This window comes from Euprymna scolopes, chromosome 17 (assembly GCF_053919585.1).
Source record: "Euprymna scolopes isolate OS-2025 chromosome 17, ASM5391958v1, whole genome shotgun sequence".
In the NCBI taxonomy this organism is placed as follows: Eukaryota; Metazoa; Mollusca; class Cephalopoda; order Sepiida; family Sepiolidae; genus Euprymna; species Euprymna scolopes.
Genome location: NC_136498.1, coordinates 73,354,320 through 73,380,385, shown reverse-complemented (window position 1 = coordinate 73,380,385; position 26,066 = coordinate 73,354,320). Strand labels below are relative to the sequence as shown.

Sequence of the window (26,066 nt, the reverse complement as noted above, 5' to 3'; positions counted from 1 at the left end):
AGAGAGAGAGAGAGAGAGAGAGAGAGAGAGAGAGAGAGAGAGAGAGCAAAGAAAATTATTAACAGTTGTTGTATAACTAAACAGGTTGAAAATGAAAATAATGATAGAGTAGAGAAAGACTAGCAAGATCTCTTCTGTGAAAAAGAGGTAGTAAAAAGGGGAAGAGGACATCGCTCGCTAGATTACAAAGTCGGTTTTGTACCCTGTCAAGGCAGGGCAAGGCGCTTCAAGCAGCACTTCCCTAGATACTTAACAAAAAAATAAAAGCATCCAGAAAAAAAAAATCTGTCGTTTTTATTTTTGTTATACCAAAGGAAGCAACTTTGATCCAATAAGAAACAAGAAAGTGAATTTATTTATTTCCTTTGCAGTAAATTCTAAGAGCTACTTAGCTGAAGAGTAAAACCTGAGCTTATTGTGTTACATGGAGGACATTGCTGAGCTTTTGTTTTTTTATGGTCCCCCCTCGCAAAACTTTCACAAGAAACACTCGTCTAGCTGTAAACACTATCAATAATTCCCCCCACTCTTTATCTGTGCCTAAACCTAAACGTAGATTCCATGAACAAAGCTTTTTTATTAGAACTGCACGCCTGTGGAATTGTCTTCCGTTTTCCTGCTTTCCGGCTGACTACAATATGGTTGTCTTCAAGTCTAACGTAAATAAGTTCTTGATGAGCCGTTCCATATAAGTTATCAAATTTAACAAATTTTCATTACTAATGATTATTATATTGTCCAATTTCTACTGTACACTCTTTAACCCTTATCCTTGAGTGGCCTCTTGGCCTTGATAATGTGTTGATACCTATGAAAAAAAAAAAAAAAGAAAAAGTCCAATGTGAACAAGTTCTAATTGAATCGTCCCCCTAAGTAATCCAAGTTACAAAATTCCCACTGTTTACTATGCTAAAATCACAATGACTAATGTATACCTATTAACCCTTATCCTTGAGTGGCCTCTGGGCCTTGATAAGTGGTGACACCCATGTAAAAAAAAAAAAAAAAAAAGATCAGATCAGAGTGAACCTGGGTATAGTGGCATTAAAAAGTAACTCCACACTTCTCAAGTTCTCAACTCTAAAAATGCTCTGAATTTTCCTAATAATTTTGTCTGAATTTTTTTTTAATTTTCAGGTCGTGTGTGTTGGACCAACTGGCACAGGAAAAACTCTCACCATTTCCGATAAGTTGATTCACATGCCATCAAAATATGTGTCAGAGTTTATTGTATTCTCTGCTAAGACAAGTGCAAACCAAACGCAAGATCTCATCGATGGAAAATTGGATAAAAGGTATTCTCGTGTCTTCTTTCTAAACTACTAAAAACTTAAATAATTTTTTGTTTTGTTTTTTGTAGTTGGAGAAGCACACATGGTTAGAATATATATATATATATATGTACTAGTAATCTATTAACATGTGTTTCAAGGTACTTCCTGTCGTCAGCATAGCTTGACTGTTTCGAACCTTAAACCATATGTATTATGGTCGAATGCATTAACCATTACGTCACAAAGTCCTAGATGATGTTACGTATTATTTTTTATGGCTTTTAAACCATTTTTTGTTGCCTTTTTTTTACTGACAAGAGGTAGTATATATATATATATAATATATATATATATATATATATATATATATATATATATATATATATATATATATATATATATATATATATATATATATATATATCGACGATTTTCAAAGGAAAAATATTTTCCATGATCTCCAATGTTGGAGACGTTGTTAACTGTATTATCGTTTAAAAATCGACATAAGTTTTAAAACGATAAAAAATAACACGTAAATATAAAATAAATAAATAAATAATATAAAATAAATAAATAAAATATAAATAAATAATATAAAAGTAAATAAATAAATAAATATATAAATAATAAATAAATATAAATAAATAAATAAATAAATAACACGTAAAGTCATCATAGCGTAACGGTTAATGCACTCGACCATAATACATGTGGTCTGAAGTTCGGATTCTAGAAACAGACAAGCTACGCTGACGAAAAGGTAATACCTCGAAACACGTGTTAATGTTTTATTAGTAAAATATAAATAAATAAATAAATAATATTTGTTTATCTGTTTACGTCCAAAAAATATGGGCGATTTCTTAAGGAAAAATATTTTCTATGATCTCCAATGTTGGAGACACTATTAACCGTATTATCGTTTAAAAAATCAACAAAACATTGACGTGTGTGTATGCCTGTATATATATATATATATATATTAATATTGTTTTATTTTACTTTAGTCGAAGTTCTCAGAAATCAAGAGGCCCACTACCTGGGGCTAACACTTGAATTCTATATGAGATACATAGATTATTTGAATGTTCCATTAAAGTTCTTTATCTCTCAAACACTGAGTTAGTAAAGAAATTGAGAAAATAATTGCCCTCTCCCCAATTAACCATTTTTATATGTTGTAGTATATCTTTCGTTTTGGTCTCTTGGTCTTACTAGATTCGAGGAAAAGAATTTATCTAGTCTGGTGGAGTCTCCAGCTTCGTGCTATTACTTGAGGTAACATCACTTGGAGAAGGTGCGTCATTCCTCATAAAAGCTAATATAAGTTAGCCATAGTGAGGAAATCTTATATGGGCAGCGAATACGAAATGTGATTTTGAATATTTGGTCAGAAAGTATCCTCATGTTCGGTTGTCCTGACAAACCCCTGTACAGAGAGACATTAGACAATCGAGGATAGTATCTAGTAGGCATTCAAGTGTGTGTGTGTGTGTGTGTGTGTGTGTGTGTGTGTGTGTGTGTGTAAATTCAACCGTTTCTTAAGTATTCCCCTCCTTTTATCTTTCTTCCTATCACCATTCGTTAACCATGATAACACAACTTGCAAAATAGCGATTGTTTGTTTGGAAAGAAACCTAAACAAGTGGTCACTGCAAAAAAAAAAAAAAAAAAAAAAAATGTATACTTATCTTCTGAGAGGTTCTCAATCTAGGGTTCACAGACTATCAAATATTCCAATTCTTCAACTTTGTGTTTTTTTTAGACGAAGAGGTGTTTATGGACCTCCACTTGGCAAGTTCTTTTTATTTTTTGTTGATGACCTTAATATGCCGGCATTGGAAGTTTATGGCGCGCAACCACCAATAGAATTACTACGACAATGGATGGACTTTAATGGATGGTATGATCGGAAAGTTATTGGTAAGATTATTTAATTTTGTGGATAACTTTTATACATTTTTAATATTAGATGTGTCAATAAGAGAGATAAAGCACATATGGTTTGTATAGGTGTGCATGAGTGTGCCTTTGTGATGCGTATCTTTGTAATGAATTATAGAAAGAAAACTCGAATTGTGTGTGTGGATTACATCTATATATTAATAGGATAGTGTGTGTTATTTATTTTGTGTATAACGCTTACATCCGAGTGACTGTCGTTTAATTGTTATGAACTTCCATTTCTTGTAATAAATAATTTTACCAAGAATTCTGCATAAGTTTTGGTTTCGATTATAGCTGATGGCACTTAAGTCATCTATTGTTTTTTATATAAATAATTTTACCAAAAATTTTTCATAACTTTTGGTTTCAGTTTTGATTCAAGCTGATGGACTGAAGTCATATGGATATATTTTTTTATATTTGAAATCGCAACTTTATAGTATATAAAAATCAATAGAACATGAACTGCATATTAATAATATATACGAAATCTGCAAGAATTAAAATATCATATTTAAGTGTACTTTACGACCAGGCGTCCCTGCTAGCATAGATAAATACTTTTGCAGTTTTAACAAAAGAGCTACGATAATATCAAAGCGCCTCCAATTACGCTGAACATCTACAGAATGCAACATAAATATATTACATTATGGAATTTCCACAGGTCCACAGTTTACAATTTATTGAAGAACACATACTCACGAAAACTACTAGCAAACTTTTGCTATTCAAATGGAATTTTTATTCACTTTCCTTTTAGAAACATTGAAAAGAAATCAACTCATATTCGTTCAAGGTTTTATATTAATGAAACTTTTCGATTTTAGTATCTCTATAGAACCTTGATTCCTTAAACCTGATTGTCATCTTATTGCTTTATTATTTTCCATTAATTCTGTTCCTACTAATTTGCATTATCATGATTGGGTTTCGTAAAAATACCATTTAAAGTTAAATGCTATATCGGTTTCATTAAGTTTTTATTAGACAAAATTAGAATTTTATAACTCTGTAAATTAAAAATAAAAAAAAACAAACATTTGATTAACGAATCTAAGTATAAAAATTGTAGTAAATTAAATTAAAAATATTTTTTGTGTGTTTTAACCTAGTTTTATAAATACGGGAAAATGAGTGAAAGAATGTGCGTATAATATTGCTAACTATGCCCTATAATATGTGTATGTAAATATTTAATGTACGGTGAATAGTGTGTGGAAGTGACGGTTTCATCAGTGTCTGGAAGATGAATGTGCATAAATCCTGAGCTGATTTGAATTGCTTGCCTTAAAACTAAGTATGCGTATTGTCTGGGCGATTGAAGGTTAGGGGAAGAGGAAAAGAGGAGATTAAGGAAGTTTTGCGCATTGTGTGGAGATTGAATGTACATGAGCTCAGCAATTGTGTTGTAGGAAAAATAAAGGACATGTTTACTGAGATTAATTTTCGGTTACCATTTTATATCTTCTACTTTCTCTTGGATAATTTCGATTTTGATTACTTCATAATATTTACATTACAGGTGAATTTCATACGCTTGTTGATGTGAATTTCGTTTGTTCAATGGGTCCTCCAGGTGGAGGGCGAAATCCGGTCACACCACGTTTTCTAAGACACTTCAACTTTCTGGCTTACACAGAAATGGAAGACATTAGCAAAAAGAAGATTTTCGGCACCATCTTCGATTCGTGGATTGGTAAGGAATTTAAAAATAATTTATGGAAAAATATGTTATTGGAAACATAACATCAAAATGAAAATGACTTTTAATAAATCAATTAGTATAGAAATACTTGATTGTTAAGAAAATAGCTAGAAAAAAAAATGTAACCTGTTAGGTGGCCCATTGGGCTCGGGCTCAATGGTAAGTAAATTTGCAAAATCAGTTAAATATAAAAAGACAAAATCCAAAATTAGTCTGTCTGTCTGTCTGTCTGTCTGTCTCTCTCTCTCTCTCTCTCTCTCTCTATATATATATATATATATATATATATATATATATATATATATATATCTTTCTGTCTTTACCCTGCTCTCTCTCTCTCTCTCTCTCTCTCTCTCTCTCTCTCTCTCTCTCTCTCTCTCTCTCTCTCTCTCTCTCTCTCTGTGTTAAGTGGTATTATTGCTTATGATGATATTCCCTTTTGTTTTTTATTCTTTAATATCACCCAAACTGAGGACCTGTAGCACAACGGATAAAAGTGCTATTTATAATCAGTTCTAATGATAATCTTCTGGATGTTTAAGCTTCGATCCCTTATTATGGATGATACTAACAAATAAATACAGATTACTTAAGACTTGTACCCGGTCATGCCTGGTGAAATGAGAGAAAGCTACACTCATGGATTAAATAAATGGCTCAGTTCGAAATTCCATACCGATTTCTGAATTCAACATTAAGAGTCGCAGGTTCGACAAGACGCATCTACAGAAGGTTGGAGGATACATTGACCAAAACTTTGTGAGAATAATATCCAAAATTAAAACAGTTGTACGAATAATCAAAACAATACAAATTTAGGTACTTATCTAGTTTACGACCTAATCACCGGCAATTTCCCGTCAGCATCTTCTAGCTGATTATGTAAGGAGCCAAAAGATGCCAAGGTGAAGACTGCTAAATGATTAATTTAAAATACAGTATTCTTCTCTTTCCCATGTTAAGAATGGCTTTCTAATTAGAAAGACTTACTTACTTAACATACTTAAAATGGGGAAAGAGAGATTTCACGATGACATATCATACTGAAAGACATTTTCGGTTTCAAAACTTTTTCTAGAATTTCTGACTTTCATTGAAACTCGTCGTCTTCTGACAGCTGATTGGCTAATCACTAAGGCATCCTCCAGTTGTTTATGTAACCTGCAAATTTACTGGAGATTAGGTCATAAACTGGATAAATACTCAAATTAAAGTGAGAATTTTTTTTTAAACATTACTCAATCCCAAAACTGAAGAATGTTTTAGCATGCATTTTGTGTTATTAAATGTATAGAGAAAAGTCTTGGGGAAAACAAACGTTGATTAACTCAGCTTTTCTTTCATCATATATAAGATAGTTAATTACTGTTATCATAACATGTAACATTGACACATGGAAGTTAAGCAACGTTGAACCTGATCAGTACTAAATGAGTCACCATTTGGGACTTTCAGGTGCTGTATGAACTCTCCACTTATCTCGGCATTGTTTCTAGTCGTCCGGGACTTCTCCTTGCCACTGGACTCAAGCTGTGCCGATTCAGGAGAAGTGTGGTTGGGGACTGTGCAACCCTTGCCTCATAATTACGCACACAGTTGCCCCTACAGGGGGTATCCTTTGTTTTCGAGACTGAACAGAGGTATCTATTGATACTGTTTTCAAATTTTTAGACAAAATATGAAGTTTCTTTTCGTTTTAGATGATGTTCCAAAGTTTTTTTTTATTAGCAGCAAAGTATCAGCTTTATTATTATATTTAGTATTGTTATACTTATCTTCTAAAAAGGTTCCCAATCTGGGGTCCACGGAAACGTTTTCAGGATTTCTTAGATGAATGATAAAAACTACTTATTCTTAAAAGAGATAAAAAGTAGAATTGGTATTATTTGGATTCTTCACACTACAGTTCTCATCTTGAGTGTCATTTTCACAATATTTCGGTCGATGTAATCTCCGACCTTCTTCGGGTGTATCTTCTTGAACTTTGGAATGTTTCTGTCGAACTCTGGAATTTGGACAGAATTACTCCTGAAGGTTGAAGATTCAATTCTCAATGTGGGCGACAAAAAAATACAATTGCAAATTACTTAGGACCTATACCCAGTCATGGTTGAAGAAACGAGAGCATGTTACCCTCATGAAGTAAACAAATGGTTCTGTTCAAAATTCTGTCCAAATTCCTGAGTTCGACAGAAACATTCCCAAGTTTGACAAAATACATCTGAAGAAGGTCGAATGTTACATCGACTGAAACGTTGTAAAAATGACACTCAAGATGAGAACTTTAGCTTGAAGAATGCAAATAATACAAATACGAGGGGCGTGCAATAAATAATGCCCTTGACCCACTTCCAGTTGTCTGATCTAGCTGAAATTTTGCATGTGCAATGATTTATATCTCTACGGGTTATGTGGCAAATTACAGCTCTGAACTAATTGTGGTTTCTGTTTTACAGGTGTTTGAACTGAGTCAGGTGTGAAATGGAGCTTGTTGAATGTCGACCAGTGATCCAGTTTTTGTATTTGAAAGGACGCACACCACAGGAGACTTTTGATGAAATGAAAGAAACTTATGGTGATAATGCCCCATCATATGACCTTGTAAAACGCTGGCATCGTGAATTCAAACATGGCCGGAAGTCTGTGGAAACAGCTCCCAGACCTAGTCGCCCCCCTTCTACCATTGATGAAGCATCTGTCCGTCAAGTTGAGGCTGCCATTTTGGAAGATCGGCGCATTACTATTCGCCAAATAGCCCAAGATGTCAAGATTAGTACAGGGTCTGTGGAAACTATCATTCATGACCATTTGCATATGCATAAGGTGTCTGCCAGATGGATTCCCAGGTTGCTCACACCATTCCAGAAGCAAGAACGCGTCGAGTGCTCGAGGATGAACTTGGAGATATGCCAAGAAGATGAGTGAAAGTTTTTCAAAAGACTGATTACACAGGATGAAACCTGGGTCTATCACTATGATCCAGAGACCAAAACCCAGTTAATGCAATGGAAGCAATTGGACTTACCACCTCCAAAGAAGGGAAGGGTGCTGGGTGCAGCCCTCCGCTGGCAAGGTCATGCTCACAGTCTTCTGGGACCAGGACAGAGTAGTGATGACAGATTTCCTGGCAAAGTGTACCACAATTACAGGAGCCTATTATGCTTCACTTTTGAGGAAATTAAGGGAAGCTATCAAAATCAAGAGGCGGAGCAAGATCAGCAAAGGTACCCTCCTCCTGCAGGACAACGCTCCGGTCTACAACTCGCATGTCGCTAGATCAGAAGCACAGGCGTGTGGTTATGAAATCTTTCCTCATCCTCCCTACTCTCCTGACCTTGTACCCTCTGACTTTCACCTCTTCCCAGCCATGAAGTTGTTTTTGAAAGGAAAGCGTTTCCCAGATGATGCATCCTTGATTTCTGGAGTCACGTCGTGGTTGGAGGACCAACCTGGGGTGTTCTACAAAAACGGTCTCCAGAGCTGCATCAAACGATGGGAGAAATGCATTACTCTGGGTGGTTCCTATGTAGAGAAAGACTAATAACTGTTCCAAGTTTCGTTGCTCTACTGCTGTGGAAGTGGGTCAGGGGCATTACTTAATGCACGCCCCTAGTAACCAATCCACATCCCAAAAATCCAAAAACGTAATATTGTTCTTATCTTGAGTATTATTCTTAGTCTTGTGCCACTGATGCATATACATGTTAATATGCTGCCTTCCATTCAATCGGTTATCATGTTTACGTTTTTCTGTTTCGGCCATGGATCTGGCACCTGTAAGTGTATATCTAATTCTATGAATAAAATTTTTTTTCTTGAATTGTAAAGCTTCTTGGATAAACATTAAAGATCGCAGCCAGAGAAGAATGTAAGAACAAAATTCTGTATAAGCATTAAAAATGGTTTGATTTTGTCGTTTTAGTTGAATATTCATCAGCATCATCATCATCATGATATTAACCCGAAGATTCTCTTATTGGCATTGGTTTTTACCAAAATTTTTCTACTCAGAATTCTTTCTAGAAAGACACCGGATACTTATGGAAAGGACCACAAGAAGGTTGCTATCTTAAGTGAAAGTGATTTTTGTGGAACGAATTGTATTCGAACTTGGAACGCCCAGGTTGTCAGTCTGTGTCGTTAACTACTAGACCACCATCACCTCCCTGTTGAATATTAATAAATGGGGAATCATTTCGAGTTAAAATCCAGTTAGTATTACGCATCTGATTTTAGAAAAACACACTTGAAATATGTCAGCATTATGGCGAATAAAGCGAAATCTTATGACATCAGGTAAAATTCGGTCACCATCTTGTTTTGATTTCACTCATTGATATAACGTAGACACATTTCAAACACGTTTTTTCTCAAGTTTAGATGCATAACACTAAATACATTTTAACTCAAAATGATTCCCTAGTTATTAATATTTACCAAAAACAACAAAATAAAATGACTTTTGATTCCTATACAGAATTTTTGCTTCAGCTTCTGCTCTGGTGACGATCTTTAATGTGTACCGCTTCTTGAGTATTAATACTTCTATTTATTTATTTATTTATTTATTTATTTATTTATTTATTTCTATTTTAGGACAAAATCCCTCTCTTGCCAGTTACGGTCCGAAGTTAGTGGAGACATGTGTGTCCGTATACAACGTCATCACTACTCAACTATTGCCGACACCAGCAAAATCCCATTACACTTTTAATCTCAGAGACCTTTCCAAAGTGTTTCAAGGCATGCTGATGGGGAATTTAAAGAAAATAGAGGTATTGGTGTCGTTTCACATTGCAGACAATTGAATTCATCTAGAACAGTGGTTCTCAACCTTTTTTGTCCCGTGGACCCCTTCATCATGTATCAAAATTATATTTCCTTCCACCCCCTTTCAAATAATTTCTGACGAAAAATATGTCTTCATACAAAAAATAATGACTAATACTAACATTTAATCATAGCATTTAATACAAACGATAACAGACAAAAAATCCAACAGGACTTTCCAACAGCTGTGAGCCTGTTTCTGCTCTATTGTTATTTTCATGGCAATTGCTCGACTGAGCTTCAATCTATGCCCCCCTCCCACCCACTTGCCAATCTTTAACAAAAAACACTCGTCCAGCCAAAATCACTATAAAAAAATTTCCCCATTCTCTATTGGTGCCTAAACCTAAGCGTAGATTCCATGAACAAAGCTTGTGGAACTCTGTCCCGCTGTTCTGCTTTCTAGCTGATCACAATATTGTCATCTTCAAGTCCAATGTAAACAAGTTGAACCGTCCTCTTAAATAATCTAATTATACCAAATTTCCACTAGTAACGATTACTATTGTCCCAGTGACTACTGTACACACATTAACACTCATCCTTGAGTGGCTTCCGAGCCTTGACATGTGGTGACCCCTTTTTAAAAGAAAAAAGAAACACTGTATTTTTGTGGCCCTGGATTCAGTTTGTGTCTGTTAATATGTAGTGTCAATTTCATCCTTCTACCCTAAAACACTGAAATTCACCTTAATCCTCCCGAACAGAGATTCTTGTTTGATTGAGAATCATTGATCTAAAAACAAATAAGAAATTTTCGAAATCATAAACACCTCCAATAGTCCTTCGATTGTTTTTTTTTTCTGCATTGATATCATCCTCCAGTGATGGAACGATTCCAATATTTTTCCCGATTCTGATACAATTACTGATTTTGAACTAAATTCCCGATTCCGACACAATTACTGATTCCGATTCTTTATAAATCTCTAATTATTTTACTATAAGATTGTTATTTCACCTGATTTTCGTAAAAACGTGTTAAATATGCACATATTTTATTAAACGTCAAAATACACGTGTGGAGAGTGATCTATCGATTTTAGCTTTACTTGTATTTTAAAATCAATAAATATTTATTAATTTATCATTATTACCAGCAATGGAAGATTTTGCTTCAAACAAAATCAAGTAAAAAAGGACAATTAAAAGAATCGTTTTGGCATCAGAAAATAGGCACCAATTTTTCCGATTCCAATATCGATTCTGATATCCCCAAATCTTCCGATTTTTCTGATCCCCGATTCCGATTCCAATTAATCGTCCCAACACTAATAAATACCCACATAAATATTGTACATTTGAACTGAGAATTTTCATTGCTTGTGAAAATTGGAGTAAAAAAAAAAATTCCTAATCTATACATATCGTAAGTGTGAAAAATCCAAGGGCACGTAATCGAGTATAAACAAACTTGATGCCAGTTAAGCGTGCACGATTCTTATATGTATCACTTTTTCAGGGACTTGCTGATTTGCTGCGTCTGTGGTATCACGAAAGTTGCCGAGTATTCCAGGATCGTCTAGTCAATAAAGAAGATACACAATGGTTCGACGAACTTCTCCGATACAAAATGGAGACAGATTTTAACATGAAGTTTGAAGAAGTCGTCGATAAACAACCAGTTTTATTTGCTGACTTTATCGGAAGCAGCGTTGATAGCCGTACTTATGAGGAGATAACAGATAAGAAAAAAGTACGTATTTTTTCTGTGTATTTCTAATACTGTTAACATTATTTTCTCGTGTATTATCCGGTGTTATCAAATATTAAAAAAATATATTATGTTTCATTTAAATAAATATGTTTAAATTATGTTTCACTTAAATAAATATCTTTCAATTATGTTTCACTTAAATAAATACCTTTCAATTATATGTTTCATTTAAATAAATACCTTTCAATCATTTCATTTAAATAAATACCTTTCAATCCTGTTTCATTTAGATAATTACCTTTCAATTATGTTTCATTTAAATAAATTCCTTTCAATTATATGTTTCATTTAAATAAATACCTTTCAATTATATTTAAATAAATACCTTTCAATCATTTCATTGAAATGAATACCTTTCAATTATATGTTTTATTAAAATAAATACCTTTCAATTATATGTTTCATTTAAATAAATACCTTTGAATCATGTTTCATTTAGATAATTACCTTTCAATTATATGTTTCATTTAAATAAATATCTTTAAATTATATGTTCCATTTAAATAAATACCTTTCAATTATATTTAAATAAAGACCTTTCAATAATTTCATTTAAATAAATCACTTTCAATTATGTTTCATTTAAATAAATACCTTTCAATTATGATTCATTTAAATAAATACCTTTCAATTATGTTTCATTAAAATAAATACCTTTCAGTTATGCTTCATTAAATAAACACAATCATGTTTCACTTCAATAAATACCTTTCAATTATGTTTCATTTAAATAAATACCTTTCAATTATGTTTCATTAAAATAACTACCTTTCAATTATATGCCATTTAAATAAATACCTTTCAATCATGTTTCATTAAAATAAATACCTTTCAATCATGTTTCATTAAAATAAATACCTTTCAATTAGGTTTCATTTAAATAAATATCTTTCAATTATATGGGTTTATTCGTATGGACTCTTTGATTGGATAAATTTATCCGCCTGGTCTTCTTGCTTGGATGAGTTGTTTATTATTTTTTTTCCACCTCCTCCTCCTTCTACAAGAGTGTTTAACACTGAATCTACAAATAAATATATTTTATGGTAAGTGTAATTTTTTTATTTTTATGCTACAGCTGATCACAGTCTTGGAAGAGTACCTTGAAGACTACAACCAAATCAGCACCAGCAAGATGCGACTTGTATTATTCATGGATGCCATCAAACATATCACGAGGATTGGACGCATCATCCGGCAACCATATGGAAATGCTCTTCTTTTGGGAATGGGAGGAAGTGGACGTCAATCACTTACACGTCTAGCATCTCATATGTTAGTAATTAGACTTTCTTTCTTAATTAATTACACTGACAATATTTTTTATTTACTAATACATAATAACCATACTCATCAGCATGATCCAATTCACTTGACATTATCACAGCAGCCGTTTACCATTGATTTTTTGCTAATAATGTTAATGATTACACTTATTACTTGATTTGTTGTTTTTGAAGATTTATGTTTATATATTTTTCATTGCGTATGCAAAAAAAAAACACCAGATGAGTTACATAGGGACATTATTTATTTATTTTGTGAATTTACCATTTAGAACATGTGCTTGGCTAAACTCTTACCGACCTTAAGAGCGTTTGAAATAAGTTAGATACAAAAAATCTGATAAAAAGAAAAATCGCACAATTTCAAATTTTGAATTATATAAAGTAACACATTTTTTAAAGAATTTTTTTTCTACACAGGAATCACTACTTATCAAGGCCCGGAGGCCACTCAAGGATAAGGGTTCATGGGTATACATTAGTCAATGTGATTATAGCATAGTAAACATAAGTAGTGGGAATTTTAGAAATTGGATTACTTAGGGTGAAGGTTCATCAAGAACTTGTTTACATTGGACTTGAAGACAATCAGACTGTAGTCAGCTGGAAAGTAGGCAAACGGAAGAGAGTTCCACAGGTGTGCAGTTCTAAGAAAGAAGCTTTGTTCATGGAAGCTGCATTTAGATTTAGGCACAGATGAAGAGTGTGGTAAATTATTGATAGCGGTTTTGGCTAGACGAGTATTTTTCATGAAAGTTTGGCGAGGGAAGACCATAGATTGAAGCTCAGATGAGCATTGCCATGAAAATAACTATAAAACAGAGACAGGCTCGCAACGTCTTTTCTGTAGGAAAGAGATTGCAGGGAAGAGAAAAGGGTATCCCCCCCACTAAGCTACGAAGTCTGAACTCTGTTTTGAACTCTGTCAAGGCAGGATAAGCTGCTTCTCGCTGCTTCTGCCCAGATGTAGCAACAGTACTCCATCGTTGGCCGTATCTGTCTTTTATATAAGTAGAGAATTGCATCAGGAATGAGATATCTACTGGAGCGGTAGAAGGATCCCACCATTTTTCCAGCGACCTTGGCAGTGGATTTTAAAAGTATTAAAAGAGAAAGAGAGAGAGAGAGAGAGAGAGAGAGAGAGAGAGAGAGAGAGAGCACAAAAGAACGACTAAAAGAATTCAGGATTGGGTCCTAAACAGATCTCACTCCGCCTGAGTTTAACAACGTTAAATATTTGCAAGAAATGATGAGTCAGGAGTGCGACCACATTCAACACGTTTTGATGCCAGAAAAAAAAGAGGAAGAAAAAAACGAGATTACTACAGAGAGGATCAGTTCATACGACATGGGGAGGAAGGCAATACGATGGATCTCATGGTTTTGACAACAACAGAGGACTACGGTAGAAGAGACGAAAGAAAGAATACCCAAATATTCTACACGTTGAAAGACGCCAAACTATGGATAACGAACAGCAATATCAAAAGAATACAACTTTTCAAATGCCAAAGGATCCTTGAAAGACAGTGAAAGACGACCACAAGGCAGAAGACAGACTGATACCGAATCATAAGACATTTAAAAGAAAAAAAAACTCTTTCCCAGCTAATCTTCTGTATGATATATATATATATATATATATATATATATATATATATATATATATATATATATATATATATATATATATATATATATATATATATATAATGGCTAAATACAGACCAATCAACCTAATGCTTTAAAAAATAAAAAAATGAAAATAAAGGTTAGCTAACCAGGTTTCGTTCCTTACTCAACAGATCTAAATCCAGAAAAATACGATTAAAAAAAAAGTCATGAATATGGCGTGGTTGGGGGTGGGGGAATAAATGGGGGAAAAATTACATAGAGACTAAATTAAGTTTTTGCTTGCAAAGAGAAGGTCTCAAAGACTTAATAAAAATAGTCTCTAGAATTTTTAAATGATAGGGGGAGTGCGACTTACTCAAGATCGTAAACATGTCAGCACTAAAATTCGTGGCACACGCATGCTTATTTATAAAGTGGTCGCAAATCGATCGCAGAACCACACGTGTTATTCAGAACATTCGAGGGTGAAAAATTTGCATAATGAATCTTTGATGGTACATGTTTCAAACGGAAATCTAATCTTTGCGATGTTCGCCCAACGTAATGCGCACTGCAACTACATTTAAATAAGTAAATAAATAATAGAATTATTATGGTTGTGGTGGGGGTAAATGGACGGCAAAATAGGTTTGGTTGAAAAAACAACACGTGGATTCGATGCAAAATAACACCGTTGCACAGACAAAGAAATTTGCTTAGCAAATCGGTCGCTGATGTTACCTAGCCAAGGTAGACGTAGGTAAACAGGACATGTATTAACTGTGATTACTTTTGGAAACTTTCTTATTAATATTAGTTTCAACAATATCTAATGGGTAACCATTGTTACAAAGGGTCTTAGTAATAAATTTAAGCTCGTCATCCAGATTAACTTTAGAACAAATCATCAAGGCCTTATGTGCTAAAGTCTTAATTAAATTGTATTTTGGTTTGTAGGACAAAAAGTGTCCCAATGCGTATGGAGACCGGTAAAGGTTGGTTTATGATAAACAGAAGTAAGAAAACACGAGGATGTCTTGGACACAAGAACATCCAAAACCGGAGGAGTAGAATTCGTTTTCTTGTCTACCGTAAACATAAGGGCTGGGTGAACGTAATTGAGGGACACAAAAAAGCATCCGCATTCGTTTCAGTGCTGACATGTTTACGATCTTGAGTAAGTCTGCACTCCCTCTATCATTTAAAAATTCTAGAGACTATTCTTATTAAGTCTTTGAGACCTTCTCTTTGCAAGCAAAAAGATAATCTTTTAGGACTTAATTTAGTCTCTATGCAATTTTTCCCCCGTGTATTTATTTTTTCCCCTCCCACCCCCCGCCATATTCATGACTTTTTAAAAATATTTTTTGGATTTAGCTCTGTTGAGCGAGGAACGAAACCTGGTTAGCTAACCTTTATTTTCATTTTTTATTTTTTAAATCATTATGTTGATTGGTCTGTATTTAGCCATTATTAAATTCTGTACCCCGCGAAAAATTTTCAAATATATATGTATATACACACATATATATAAATTTTTTTTATTATTATTATTTGGGGGTAAACAGTTACATATGGTCGCTACAAATAGCCATCTGTTTCAGTCAAAGAGACTTCTTCAGGCAACCTGGAACCTCTCAACGCCAAAAAGAAAAATGAGAGAGATTAGAGAGAAATTGAAAATGAAAAAAGGAGCTCTTCAAAAAAAGGTATAAACAGTTCATAAAGAGTTTATAAAAAATTGTGAGCTCTCTAAAGAAGGGAATAAAAAGAGGATAAAAAAACGGGATAAAAAAGGGAAAGAACGCATTAGGACCTATTGGAAGATTATTCAAAACTTTTAACAACAGGATGTAAATTTGAAATTAAAGTGGGTCATATATATAGTCATCCACATACAGTACTGTTTCGCTATTTCACAACTCATCAGTGCAGCTTGACAAGCAACTACCTCAAGATAGGATCGAAACCCGACCGCCCAAACAACAGTCGGAGCTTCTATCCATTGTGCTATTCGGCTGCTGCTATGCAGGCAGTGAATTAACAATGTTTTGACATTGTCCAAATACCTAAGCTAAATTTGTTTACAAAAAGTGCATCGCTTAATACGCTAATGGTAATTTGTATATCACTTCTCAATATGCTCAACCTAAGATAGGGAGCATTATTCTCACTCGGTTTCTGTATATATTTGTTAAACAGTCCGTCCATAATATATTTGATTTCCTTTTTATTTTATCCTCCCCAATAACTGTTTTATAATATAACTTGCTTGCAAACATTTGCTTTTGTGTTAGTCTTCCTATTTTTTTTTTTTTTTTCAAAATATTTATTTGTCTATTTACATTTGCAAAGGTCTTAAGAAAGAGTTTCTTCATGCCATCTTGTTCGATATATGTGTGTGTTCGAACCTGCAAATGAAAAGTTTTTTCTTTTGTTACGTAACCTTTGTCGTCTCTAACGAGATACGAGCATAACAAAAGTGAAGGGCTAAACGTTTGTAATACTCTTTCCCTATAAGACACCATAAAACAAACGGATACGATTGTGAAAAAAAAACAAAAAAAACAAGTGAAGCATGCATGGTCCCCCATGAGTACACAGTGAACGAGGCATGAAAAAATAACTAAGTTCAGCATTTACCACTCCCCCACCCCCATTTAGCCCCAAAAGGGGACTCAAATCCTGGTTAAAATGAACAAACAGTGCAGTTTTAGGCCTTAACATATGTAAATTTGAGTTCTGCACCATGCAAAAAAAAAAAAAAAGAAATTACTAAGTCCATCATTTGCCCCCCCATCCCATTTAGCCCCAAAAGTCTTCAAGGCCTTAACATATTTACATTTGAGTTCAGCATCATGCAAAACTGCTAAGTAGACATACACAGAAAATTTTGGACAAATATAGTAAAATAGTCCCAAAAATGGAGTGTTTTTATTAGCCCTAAAAGAGCCCCTGGGGTACACCCAAGAGTTATCACAAAGTATAGACAAACAAAATTATATAGAAATCAGTTAGTCACAACTTTTCAGAAAGTTTTATAAAAATCCAAGGCATCAATTGTTTTTAATAAGCACAAAAGTGTCAATTTTAACACTTTTAAACAGACAAATGGGTGGGATGTCATACTGTAGAAAGGAAGGACACATCGCCATAAATCAATCATCCAAGAAAAGCTCTGAATCTAAGCATGAATCCCCTAGTTACAAGGACTATTTTTTTACAAGGGAGTCACAACTTATCAAGGCCCGAAGGCTACTCGAGGATAAGGGTTAATGGATGGAAGATGGTAGTTTAGTAATCGTTAATGGTGTAGATTGAGTAGAATGTGGATATTTAAGGGGGCGGCTCAACAAAAACTTGTTTACATTGGACTTGTAATCAGCCGAGAAGCAGGCCAGTGGGACAGTGTTTCACTGTCGGGAAGTTCGAGGAAAGAAGTTTTTTTCATGGAATATGCGTTTAGACACACATAGAGAGTGGGGAAAATTATTGATAGTAATTGTAGCTAGTCGAGTGTTTTTGTGCAAGTTTGACAAGGGGATACCATAGATTGGAGCTCAGACGAACACTTGCAATGAAAATAACGATATAGCAGGGACAGGCTCGCACCGTTTCTTCTGTGGGAAAGAGGTTGCAAAGAAGAGAAAAGGGCATCACCTACTAGATTTTGAACTCTATCAAGGCAAGATAGGGCACGCCGAGCTTCCCCTGCCCAGATGTGGCAACAGTACTCCATTTTAGGACGTACTTGGCTCTTATACAGATAGAGAATTGCATTAGCAGGGAGATACCTACTGGAGCGATAGAATAACCCTACCATTTTCCCAGCGATCTTGGCAACAGATTTGATGCATATGTTCCATTTCAGATCAACAGTGAAGGTCAGTCCCAAGAGCTTGTCTAGGCATGGTGCTCCCACAAGACGAGAGCCATTCATTTCAATTTGGACCAGATGGGGATCAGAGCGATTTTGATAAAAAAAAAAAGAAAAAAAAAGAAAGAGAAGCTTGGTTCCAGATGGATTAAAATCAACCACTTGTTACCTCATGGAGTCGTCCCATGAAAGAAGACAGCGATGAAATTAGAAAAGAATATTGACCATTTGTGTCGAACGATCTAATACATCCATTAGACCATCACACAGAGAAACGGTACGAGAAAATTCTGCTTCAGGGCAATTCAGTCCTTGATATTAAGAAAAGATATGTTTTTTTAATAAATCTTGTTTTATTGAACATTTAGTTTGTGTTAATCTTCCAGTGTTTATCTGTCTATTCACATTTACAGACATCTCGAAAAAGGATTTCCCCATCTCATCTTGTTCGATATATGTGTGTGTTCGAATTTGAGGACCAAATTTTTTTTCTTTTTTCTTTAGTTATGTAACCGTCCTTCGTAGTTCCTAACAAAACGCGAAGGTAACAACTGTTATACATTGCTTCTGCATGTTTATTTTTTCATATTTCTGATTATCGTAATGTTTTTTTTGTTTTGTTTTTTTTTAATCTAGCGTTGAATTTGATTGCTTTCAAGTGGAATTGGCCAAGAATTATGGAATGCCTGAATGGCGGGAAGATCTGAAGAAAGTTCTAATGAAATCCGGTTTGGATAATAATGCCGTCGTCTTTCTATTCAGTGATACACAAGTAAATTCAAATCAATAATATTTTATTTTTGTCTATGAATGGGAGCTGGTGGTGGTGATGATGATCATCATCATGACCATGATGACTATTTAAGAGGTGGTGGTGGTGGTTAATGATGATGATGACGACGACGATAGAGGAAAGTAATTCAATGAAGGATTCTGTGCAAAAAAAAATTGTCTGTTTTGTAATAAAATAGAACAGATGTCTTATGCAATGGTTTAATTTGCAAATAAAATTAATCAGTTTTTAAAAATTTTTATGTTACAATTCATGTGGCTTGGTAAATAAATAACAGATGAAACAGTATTGGATGCGTTTTCATTTTGTTTGTATAAGAATCTGGTGAGAGTGAAAATTCCTCTCACTTACTTTATTTATCTATTATTTCAAAAGGAATATTGATCAGGACTAAATATTAAAATCAAAGGAATTGTTAAAAAGTACAATTTTGATTTCTGCCAGAAACCATTAACGGAACAGATTTTGTTTATGAAAACTAACACCAGTGTAGGAAAGTGTCACCTGCACTGAGAATTAACCCTTTAACTTCCAGAATTTTTACCAAATAATCCACTACCGCCACGCTCCTTGCTGACTGCTTTACTTTATATATAATATATATAACCAAGAAGTAGATGACAACTGACTTTTTTCCAAGTTAATTAAATTATAAAACCGTTAGTTAAGAAACTTTTAAACCAAAATTTGTGGAAGAAAAATGTGTAAAAACAACAATAGTCATCATCATCATCATCATCATCATCATCATCATCATCATCATCATCGGTTTAACGATGCTGGCATGTGATGGACGGTTTTAAGAAATTGACTTCCAATGCCAGGTCTTTATTTCTTCTTCTTTCTTTCCTGTCCATTCTTATTTACTTAGTCTTCGTCTGTGAACTGAACCTGCTACCTCAACTGTTCTATGCCTACTAACCCAACAACTCTCATCTATTCTTTCAACGTGACCATACCAACAAAGTCTCCTGTTCTGCACATGTCTCCCTATACTGTCCAGGTTTAATCTTCCTACGAGGTCCTCTGATTTAAGCCTGTTTTTAAAACAAGCATTATGCATCTAGTGTATCGTTCTTATATCATTGCAATGCATATCCTCAACCCTCCCTAGCCAGATTACACTCAAATACATTATCACTCCATATACGTACCTTATTATTATTACTATTCCCTTGGTCAACCGTCGTAACACTCTGCTGGTTAGTAATGGAAGAAGTTTCTAAAATATGTAACATAACCTCGTCTTTTACTGGTTCCCAAATCGAAATCCTATGCTTTGCCTTGCCTCTTTGGAAAAAGGTTAATTTATCGCAAATTGCGTGAGGCGCCCCTATAAGGAAATGCCGACAGGGCTGCCCGGACTATTTTTTTTTTTTTTTAGAGGTCAGTCTGGCTCCTCTGCTGACTTTCTCTCCCACCTTCCGATGATCCTGGATATGACCTTAAACTATATCCAGTGGTGAGGCCCCAGCTTGCGGGTTTGGGGGAGTGTGGAGCCACCCTTTAATTGCCATTACTCCCAGGTCCACTCTGACCCGGAGTGTTAGGGTCCCAACTATGAATTAAATAGAAACCGACTTGAAAACAACAAATATATTCTATTAAAAAATTTTTCTTCAAAATCTTTGAATTCGGCATTAAATAACCTAAAAAGGGTTGATATGCCGTAAAACAAAAACAACCAACCAACCAACCAACCCACCTTCCGGCCTTGTACTACATCTTCCAGCTGTGGAGAAAAAAGTAAATAAATCTAGGGAAGTAAAAGACAGGAAATTAATTCCCTTCGATCGTCTAGCATGTTCTGTTGTTTTTCCTGATTCTTTGTCAATCGGTGACATACATCTGCAATTGTTTTTAACACATTCCCCCGAATCAAAATGAAAAGAAAACAAACATTTAAAATTTTTGACATTTAAAATTTTAGCCTCAACTTTGCGATAATCAAAACAATCACAGTCGCATTCCCAATACGGCGTTTATCCAAACCCATGACCCACATCACGTTACCATCTATCATTTCTAGTTATTATCCTGCTTTCTCTCATCGCCTCAAACTAATTTCGTTGCGAATGTTAGGAATAAAAGAGTCACTGTTTAGCAAGTATAAACCTCTACCAACACAGTGTTGTGAATTGAAAAGGGGAAAACATTGTTAACGAAAAAAACAAAAAAACAACAACATAAAAACGTGAATGCATACTAGAGAGAACTTGAATGCCTACTAGACACTATCCTTCAGTATCTAAGGTCTCTCTGTATAGAGTTTGTCAGAAAAACTTGGTATGAGGATACTTTTCCTTACATGTAAACTCTGACCAAATATTCAAAATCACATAGTCTTCTCGCCTCAAATAAGATGTCCTTGGTATGGCTAATTAACACTGGTTTTTACGAGAAATAATGCACCTTCTTCAGGTGATGTTACCTCAAGTAACAGCACGAAGCTAGACACCTCACCAGACAAGGGAAAATCTTGCCCTGAAATTGAGTAACACCAAGAGACCACAAGAAATGTATACTGTCACAAATTTAAATGGTCAATTGATGAGAGGAAAAGTTACAATTCCTGTACTAATTGAGTGTCTGAGAGGTAAAAGAGACTTTATTGGGATATTCAAATATCTATGTATCTCATATAGAGATTAAGTGTTGGCCCCCGGGGAAGGGGCCCCTTGATTTCTGAGACAAAAAAAAAAAAGCGGAAACGATATTTTGAATAAATTGTTCTTTTAAAAAATTTGAAAAGTTCTTAACGTTCCTTTAAGTACAATTGTTTCAATCTCTCTTGCAGCACTTGGTTCATCGGGTATATTTACCAAATAGTTTCGAGGCTATTTTTTGTTGGTCTATTGGCTCCTATGATTAGTGGAATAATTAAAATCTTGCTAAAATTCCAATTTCTTTTTTTTTATGTCGTACATAAGACCTTGGTATTTAGTTTTCTATTTCCTCTAAGCTCTGTTTAAGCCGACATGCTGACTTCAACAAGAGTTGCTACTTTCTCCCTCTTGTCACATATGATTCTGTCAGGTTTAACAGCCGAATTTTCCACAATCCACTCCCCAACCTCAGTCAAAAGGCGTAAATTCTACTCTTTTCAATCGTCAGATTTGTTCTTGTGTTTATCCCGATTCTCTTTTGATCGGTGGTGTACGTCAGCAATTGTTTTTTTAACATATTTCTGAATCAGCATACTTCAAATTGAAGACAGAACAAATGCTTCAACCTTGCAATAATCAAAACAATCGCAGTTGCATTCCAAATAAGGCACTTATATAAACCCATAAGTTACACCATGTTACAAATCTATAATTTCTATTTAATTTCCTCTTTTTTTTTTTCAGATTACCCTGGAGTAATCTGATTACAAAACTAAAAAATGTATTTTCGAAAATCACATTTTTTAAAGGCTATGTTTTTATTTTTTTTTTTGTTGTTTTTTTTTTAACTCTAAGAAATCTACTCATTACTTGTTTAATGCTTTCTCCAGATCAAAAATGAAGCTTTTCTAGAAGACCTGAACAATATTCTAAACGCCGGCGATGTACCAAACATTTACGCCCTTGATGAGCTCGACAAGATCTACACAGTCATGAAACCTTATGTGCTAGATGCCGGCCTACAAGCTACAAAAACGAACTTGTATACGTATTATACAAAACGAGTTCGGACAAACTTACATACTGTTATTACAATGAGGTAAGTAACTAGCTTTTACTTATATTTTCATCCTAAATATCTTACAGAAATATTGGTCATCTTTTCAGAACCTTTCAGTTCTGTAATGGCTGCCCAATCTTTTGCGATCACACGGTGAAATGATAAAGTTTTTGCCCTAAAGAAAATAACACTACAGCTTTATTTTAAAACTTTTATTAAAAAAATCAATTCAGGTAACTTGATTATGTAGTAGAGCTGACATCTATTCAATGTAGCTGCCTTCAGCCTTAATCACCTCCTCGATACGGATCCAGAACTGGGAGCATGCCTTTTTCACAAGCAACGATGGGAGCTTGGCGGATGGCAGCGATCAGGCTGACTTTGCTGTTGTAGGAGGTCATGTTGGTAATGTCTTCACCATATGACCAAACGAAATAGTCCCACGGGTTCAGGTCAGGGAGAAGGGGGTGCAGTGAGAGAAGGGTTAAAGTCGTAGCACTCCTGCTGAAGCCAAGTCTGGGTCTCTTTGGACTTGTGGGCCAGCGCGGAATTCTGCTGCCACTCCCAGAGTCTGCCAGTGGCCACCTAATTGCACCTGGCGATCACCACAGTTTTCAGCACATCCAGGTACACTTTGGTGTTAACTTTCAAACCGATTTCAAAGATATGCGGTGGCATGATGTGGCCCTTACTTGAAACCACACCAAAGACCATAACCGTGGCCAGAAACTTTGTTTTCATCACTCTGGGCACATTCCTGTTATTCGTGGCAATCCAGCGATGCATTTTGAAGGTGCTGGCAATGGTCCTGTTGTCATAACTTGGATCAGTAGAGAGCATGAGTTGTACAGTGGCGCATCTCTGATCTCCCACATTGAACATTTTGTCACTTTCAGACATGATAGAAGGCTCCTATCGCTCTTGGGATTTGTACACAACTGGTCAACTAGTAGATGGTCTTAAAAAAGAAGACAGGTTTTCATCAAATAGAAATGGAATCATGTTGTCTTTCTAGGGCGAAAATTCTATTGTTCCACTCTGTAGTTTTGCCTGACATTGCAACCGGTGTAAAGGCAAGAGTAATATGCCGTTATTTTAGCCCAGTTCGATTTTTTGTGGATTTTTAATTTCTATTTTGCAAATACTGCGTATTATTTAAAGATTATTAAAAATTAAAGAAAATTTGCAAGAATTCAACCGTACCAAAAATTACTTGACTCTGGATTAAATTTTCTCTCTATAGAAGCAATTCATGAGATGGGTGACTCCTATGATTCTGGAATGATGGAATCTTCCTATGGTTCCATTTTCTTTTTCTTGTTGTGCATAAGACCTTGGTATTTAGTTCTCTTCGGCCTCTTATCTTTGCTTAAGCCAGCACTATTAGGGACATGATTACATCGGTTGAAATGTTGTGAAAATAACAAGCAGAATGGAGAATAGTAGTCCCAATAATACAAATCATCTCGAAATTTCCAAAACATAAAATAAAGGGTAAAACCACAGTTTAATGGCCTGAACATAATATGATAAAAAATTATGTATATGTAATACAGGGTGGAACGATAAAATTGTCGCCCTAAAGCAAACAACACTACAGCTTTATTTTAAAACTTTTATTGAAAAAACAATTCAGGTAACTTGATTATGTAGTAGAACTGATATCTATTCAATGTAGCTTCCTTCAGCCTCAATCACTGCCTTGATACTGGTCCAGAACTGGGAGCATGCCTTTTTCACAAGCACCGGCGGGAGTTCAGCAAATACTTGGCAGATGGCGGTGATCAGGCTGTTGTGGGCGGTCATGTTGGTGATGTTCTTGACGTATGACCAAACGAAGTAGTCTAGTGGATTCAAGTTGGAGAGAAGAGGGGGGGGGGCAGTGAGAGAAGGATACAAAGTTTTAGCACTCCTGCTGAAGCCACGTCTGAGTCTCTTTGGACTAGTGGACTGGCACTGAGTCCTGCTGCCACACCCAGGGTCTGCCAGCGGCCACCTTATTGCACCAGGGGATCACCACACTCTTCAGCACATCCAGGTACACTTTGGTGTTGACTTTCAAACCGACTTTGAAGATGTGTGGCCCTCACTTGAAACCCCACCAAAGACCATAACCATGGGTCATCTGATGTGTTAAACTGTGTCCTCAAGCGTTGAATCATCTGTATTTGTATTTTGAGAGTGCTGGCAATGGTCCTGTTGTCATAACTTGGATTAGTAGAGAGCATGAATTATACAGCGGTGCATCTCCGATCTTGTTCGTTGAACATTTTCTCACTTTCAGACATGATAGAAGGCTTCTATCGCTCTTGGGATTTGTACACAATTGGCCAAATAGTAGACGGTCTGCAACAAAAAAAGAAAATCGGTTTTCATCAAAGGGAAATGGAATCATGTCGTTTTTTTTTCTAGAGCGACAATTTTATCGTTCCACACTGTAAATATTGTTTTATCTTGTTTTTGTTAAATATTACTAAAAAAAATCATATTACATTTGTAATTTTACAAAGAACATGCTTAAAATGTGTACATATATTGAAATAATCGCAAACTTCCGTTTGTATGAAAACACCATTGTTTTTTTCTTGCGATTATTTCAGCATATGTATACATTTCAAGTTCTTCACATTACAAGCGTAATACTAAATAGAATTTAGCTCGAAATTGCTTCTTATTTACTAACAAAAACAACAAGATGAAATAATATTTATTGCCTGTACACAATTGTTCAGCAGATTATGTTCATGCCATTAAACGAAGGTTTTATCAAATAAACAATGTAAGTTTGAAATTTTCATACTCCGTATTATGATGCCTCAAAACCTGAATGTTCCAAGTTCAAATCCAATTCAGTGTCAGGAAGTGTCAATTAATCACCTTAATTAAGTGATATATATATATATATATATCACCTTAATTAAGTGATATATATATATATATATATATATATATATATATATGTATGTATGTATGTATATATGTATGTATGTATATATATGTATGTATGTATATATATGTATGTATGTATATATATATATGTATGTATATATATGTATGTATATATATATGTATATATATGTATATATATATGTGTATATATGTATATATATGTATATATATATGTATATATATGTATATATATGTATATATATGTATATATATGTATATATATGTATATATATATATGTATATATATATGTATATATATATATGCATATATATGTATATATATGTATTATATTTATATATATATATGTATATATATATGTATTATATTTATATATATATATGTATATATATATGTATATATATATATATATATATACAAACACACACACACACACACACACA

At 34.5% G+C, this 26,066-nt stretch overlaps 1 protein-coding gene across 1 annotated transcript in view; it reads left to right on the top strand.

The window, feature by feature from the left end:
* Positions 1 to 26,066, top strand: part of LOC145296792 (dynein axonemal heavy chain 1-like) — a 350,721-nt gene that overhangs the window by 194,204 nt on the left and 130,451 nt on the right. The window contains exons 45-52 of the mRNA XM_080142859.1: positions 1,138 to 1,295; positions 3,043 to 3,200; positions 4,750 to 4,923; positions 9,529 to 9,707; positions 11,225 to 11,458; positions 12,558 to 12,754; positions 18,893 to 19,028; positions 22,546 to 22,754. Of these exons, the coding sequence (XP_079998985.1) occupies positions 1,138 to 1,295; positions 3,043 to 3,200; positions 4,750 to 4,923; positions 9,529 to 9,707; positions 11,225 to 11,458; positions 12,558 to 12,754; positions 18,893 to 19,028; positions 22,546 to 22,754 (1,445 nt within the window). The remainder of the gene's footprint in view (positions 1 to 1,137; positions 1,296 to 3,042; positions 3,201 to 4,749; positions 4,924 to 9,528; positions 9,708 to 11,224; positions 11,459 to 12,557; positions 12,755 to 18,892; positions 19,029 to 22,545; positions 22,755 to 26,066) is intronic.